The sequence below is a fragment of the Rhincodon typus genome, unplaced genomic scaffold (assembly GCF_021869965.1).
Source record: "Rhincodon typus isolate 14 unplaced genomic scaffold, sRhiTyp1.1 hic_rhity00016234, whole genome shotgun sequence".
In the NCBI taxonomy this organism is placed as follows: domain Eukaryota; kingdom Metazoa; phylum Chordata; class Chondrichthyes; order Orectolobiformes; family Rhincodontidae; genus Rhincodon; species Rhincodon typus.
Window position 1 is genome coordinate 477 of NW_025981872.1, and position 4,705 is coordinate 5,181.

Below are 4,705 nucleotides of genomic sequence, written 5' to 3' on the forward strand. Positions count from 1 at the left end.
GGGGAGAGCGGGCGAGGTGGGGTTATGTTAGTGTTTGAGAACAGAATGCTGCAAAATCAGACCGCGGAGGTTTATTGTCCCAGAAACAGAGATGTATGCCCACACCCCCACAAATTCCCAACTCCTTCACAGCTCCCCTACTGCACCCTCTCAAACCCTCACTCCTTGCCATGACCTAGGGGGGGCTGTGGGGGGAGGAGAGGTGAAGGGGGGGGGGAGGGAGGTGGTGCTGAGTGAGCTCATCCCCAGCACGCACCCCTCCTCAAATCACAGGGGATAGTGGGGCAGCAACCCTCTCCCCATTGGGTCCAAAGGGCAGTGCCACACACCCTGCCAAATACCCTTCATTGCGGTGCACCCCCTCCCCACCCCACGGCCGACCAGACAGGGTGGGCCCTGGTTGTGGTGGGGTTCTGAGTTTCTTGGGGTGGGCCTGGGGCGGGGGGGGTGGGGGGGGGGGGTTGGGTGGTTGAGGGGGGAAGGGGTCAGTGGGCTTGGTGTCTGCTTCGGGCACCCTCCAGGGCCTGCTTGAGCTCAGCCAGATTGTCCAGGAGGCTGGCCATTTCGTCCAGGCGCCCGGCCTGCTTGGCATCAAACACGTAGGCCTTGATGTTATCGATCTGCTGCCTCAGCAACTCCTCCTCAATCTCCTCCTCCTCCTCCTCCATCTCAAAGGGGTTGCCCCCGAAACCCCAGCTCCTCTTCTGCTCCTCAAAGGGGTTCCCTGAGGCCTCCACCTCCTCAAAAGGGTTGCAGACCTCGCTCTTTCCCTCAAAGGGGCAGGTGCTGGGACTCCTCCAATTCCTCTCCTCTTCCTCAAAAGGGTTGGGGCCTTCGGTGTCCTCCTCGAAGGGGTTGAGGCCCCCCCCGGCTTGGGAGGCGTCATTGAAGGGAGAGGCCTGGTAGGCCTCAGGCTTCCTCCTGCTCCTCTCCTCCTCCATGCTCCCCTCCTCGAAGGTGTAGGCCTCAGGCTTCCGGGTCCCGGCCTCGAAGGAGTAGGCCTCAGGCTTCCTCCTGCTCCTCTCGCTCTCCTGTGCCTCCTCCTTCTGCATCCGATCCCACTCGTCCTGCAGCTGCTGCAGGTTCTCCTCCAGGGTGCGGGCCTCGCTCAGGCGCCCCGCGGACCGGGCCTGAGCCAGGAAGCACTCGATGTTGGCCATCTGCTCCAGCAGAGGGTGGCCGAGCTCCCGGGCCACCGAGCTGGAGGAAGCCAGCCACCCGCTGTCCCGGCTCACCTCCTGCCGACTAGGCCTCGCAGCCGGAACTTGGCCCTAAGGGAAAGAAGGAGGAAGCGAAAAGTTCAGAATTCGCAGGGGTTTGGAGGAAGCAGCTACAGAGATGTCCCTGAGGGTGAACGTGGGGTCCTAAAAGCAGAATATTGGGAGTTGGGAAACCAAGCCAGGACGTGGGACCTCAAAGGGAGTGAGCTAGTCAGGCAGAAATAATATCAGGCAAACAAGTGTCAGAAGAGATAGCATAAGAGGAGCTCGAGCCACTACATACTGGGTAGGACTGGGACTAATGCCCCCAAGGTGGCATTATTCATGAGGGGAGGATTGGTGGGGGGGGGTGGCGGTGGTGTGGGAACCTTGCAAGGAATCACAGGAAGGGGAAACAGGGCCACACACAAAATTTCAAGGAAACAACAGAAGCCATAGGCTGACCAAAATCTTTTTCCCAGGGTGGTGAGGTGAATTACTAGGGGACACAGGTACAAGGTACGAGGTACGGAGGGGCGGAGGGGTGGAGGGGCGGAGGGGCGGTGGGGGAGGGAGGGGGGTGATGTTTAACAGAGTCACGCGAGGCAGGTGCTGGAAGCAGACACAACAGCGAATGGGAGGGGAAGAGAGGGATACGGATCCTGTAAGTGAAGGCAGTTTTAGCATGGTAGGGCAAAATGTGTCGGCACAGGCTTGGAGGGCCGAAGGGCCTGTTCCTTATTCAAACGAGGCTGCAGTTTAGAAACCAAACAGTGGGAGTGGGACAAGGAATGTTAAAGAGAAACAGGGCTTAATACACACAGCATTCAAAATAAGTGGATGAATTCATCAGGCATATTGATCACAGAGCTGGGATTACAGAGACATGGCTGCAACGTGACCAGGGATGGGAACTGTATGTCTTTAGGACAAAAGGGAAAAGGTGGGGCAGTTACATTATTGGTTAAAGAGGTTACAACACAACGTAGAGCAAAGATATCAGTTCAGACCATGTAGAATCTGAAACAGAAAAAGAAATTGCTGGAAAAGCTCAGCAGGTCTGGCAGCGTCTGTGCAGAGAGAAGTCAAGAGTTCAAGTTTTGGGTCCGGTGACCCTTCCTCAGAACTGAGATATTGAATCTGCTGGGGTAGAATAGAGTAATACCAAGAGGCAGGACGACACTAGTGGGAGTGGGAATGGTATTAAACAGGAATACAGTACAGGAACAGCTCTCGTACGGGTGACTTTAACCTAGGCGAGTCAAATTAGTTGTATACGGTATAGGAGGAATTCCCAGAGTGTATTCAGGACGGGTTTCTGGAAGCAATACATTGAGGAACCCAACAAGAGAACGGGCCAGTTATGCAAAGAGAAAGGAATAATTGGCAACATGGCTGAGAGACACTCCTTGGGGAAGAGTGAGCATAATATGATGGAATTCTTTATCCTAATGGAGAGCGAGGTAATCGATCCGAGACAAAGGTGTGGAATCTTAATGAAGGAAGCTATGATGGTATGAGGAATGAGTTGGCTATGAGGGAATTGGGAAAGGAATGGCAGGGGAATTGAGTTTAAGAGCCGTGAGGTTATGCTGCAGCTCTATAAAACTCTGGCTAGATCACACTTGGAATATTGTGTTCAGTTCTGGTTGCCTCAATTTAGGAAGGATGTGGAAGCTTTAGAGAGGGTGCAGAGGAGATTTACCAGGATGCTGCCTGGACTGGAGGGCAGGTCTTATGAGGAAAGGTTGAGGGAGCGAAGAAGGATGAGAGGTGACTTGATAGAGGTGTACAAGATGATGAGAGGCATAGATAGAGTGGATAGTCACAGATATTTTCCCAGGGCAGAAATGAGTATTACGAGGAGGTATAATTTTAAGGTGACTGGAGGAAGGTATAGGAGAGATGTCAGAGGTAGGTTCTTCACACAGAGAGTGGTGGGCGTGTGGAATGCGCTGCCGGCAGTGGTAGTGGAGTCAGATACATTAGAGACTTTTAGGTGACTCTTGGAAAGGCACATGGAGGATAGTAAAATGTAGGATATGCAGGGTAGATTGATCTTAGTAGGATAATAGGTCGGCACAACATCGTGGGCTGAAGGCCCTGTACTGTTCTATGTTCTATGACAGTGGATAAGCAATGGCAAACATTCAAAGAGCGAATGGGTGAACGATGAAAATTGAACGCTTCTGTTTGGCGCACGAGAGCAATGAGAACAGTGACCAAAACATGGCTTACAAGTGACTAGTGGGGTACCACAGGGACGGGTGCTTGGAACCCAGACGGAGTTTGTTATTTGACAGGCTGTAAATTGGGAGACGGGAATGTTCAACGAGACCTGGGAGGCCAATGGGATGCTGGCCTTCATGGTGAGAGGTTTTGAGTATAAGAGCAGGAGATGTCTTGCTGTAGCTGTACTGGGGCCTTGGTTAGGCCACACCTGGAGTACTGTGTGCACTGTTTTGGGGTCTCCCTGTCTGAGGGAGGATGTTCTGGCGATGGAGGGAGTGCAGCAAAGGGTTTACCAGACTGATTCCTGGGATGGCAGGGCTGACGTATGAAGAGGGACCGGAATGGTTAGGACTATATTCACTGGAGTTTAGAAGAATGAAGAGCGATCTCATGGAAACCGATAAAATTCTAACAGGGGACAGGGGAAACACAGGAAGGATGTTCCTAATGATTGGGGAGTCCAGACCAGAGGGTCACAGTCTAAGGTTATGTGTAGACATATAAGACTGAGATAGTGAGAAATGTCTTCATGCAGAGAGTGGGAACCCGTGGAATTCTGTGCCACAGAAAACATTGAAGAGTTTTGAGAAGGAGTTGGATATAGTTCTTAGGGCTAAAGGGATTAAAGGCTATGCAGGAGAAAGCGGGAACAGGGGGCTGAATTGGATGATCAGCCACGATCCCATTGAATGGGAGAGCAGTTTCAAAGGGCTGAATGGTCTACTCCCAGTCCTAATTGTCTACGATTCTGACCCCGGCCACACTGAAGGATCGGCCGATATCGCTCCAAGTTGGGACGGTGTGGGGGGAGCTCTGAGGGGAACTTGCAGGGGGTGGTGTTACCCCCTGCATCTGCTGTCCCTCACCCTTCCAGGGGGCAGAGGGTGGCAGGTTCGGAAGGTGCTGTCGGAGGAGCCTCGGTGAGTCGCTGCAGTGCATCTTGTAGAGATGGTGCACATTGCTGCTGCTGTGTGTCGGTGATGGAGGGAGCGTCGAAGGTGGGGGTTAGTGTGTCCATCGAGCAGGGAGGGAGGTGGGGGGCTCCTTTGTCCTGGAAAGTGTGGAGCTTCTCAAGTAATATTGGAGCTGCCCCCATCCAGGCAAGTTCATTCCTGACTTGTGCCTGGTCAATGGTGGGGACAGGCTTTTGGTGGGGCGGGGAGAAGAGTTACTTGCTGCAGGATTCCCAGCCTCTGACCTGCTCCAGTAGCTGCAGTATTGATATGGGGCTGGGTCCCAGTTCAGTTCCTGGACAATGGTAACCCTCAGGATGT

General features: G+C 53.4%; 1 protein-coding gene across 1 annotated transcript; it reads right to left on the reverse strand.

The window, feature by feature from the left end:
• Positions 1 to 6: 6 nt before the first annotated feature.
• Positions 7 to 1,271, reverse strand: LOC125482740 (rabenosyn-5; the record flags this gene model as incomplete). Its single annotated transcript, XM_048594872.1, has 1 exon — positions 7 to 1,271. A coding segment is annotated over one exon (786 nt), but the record flags the coding sequence as incomplete, so codon positions are not given.
• Positions 1,272 to 4,705: the final 3,434 nt, after the last annotated feature.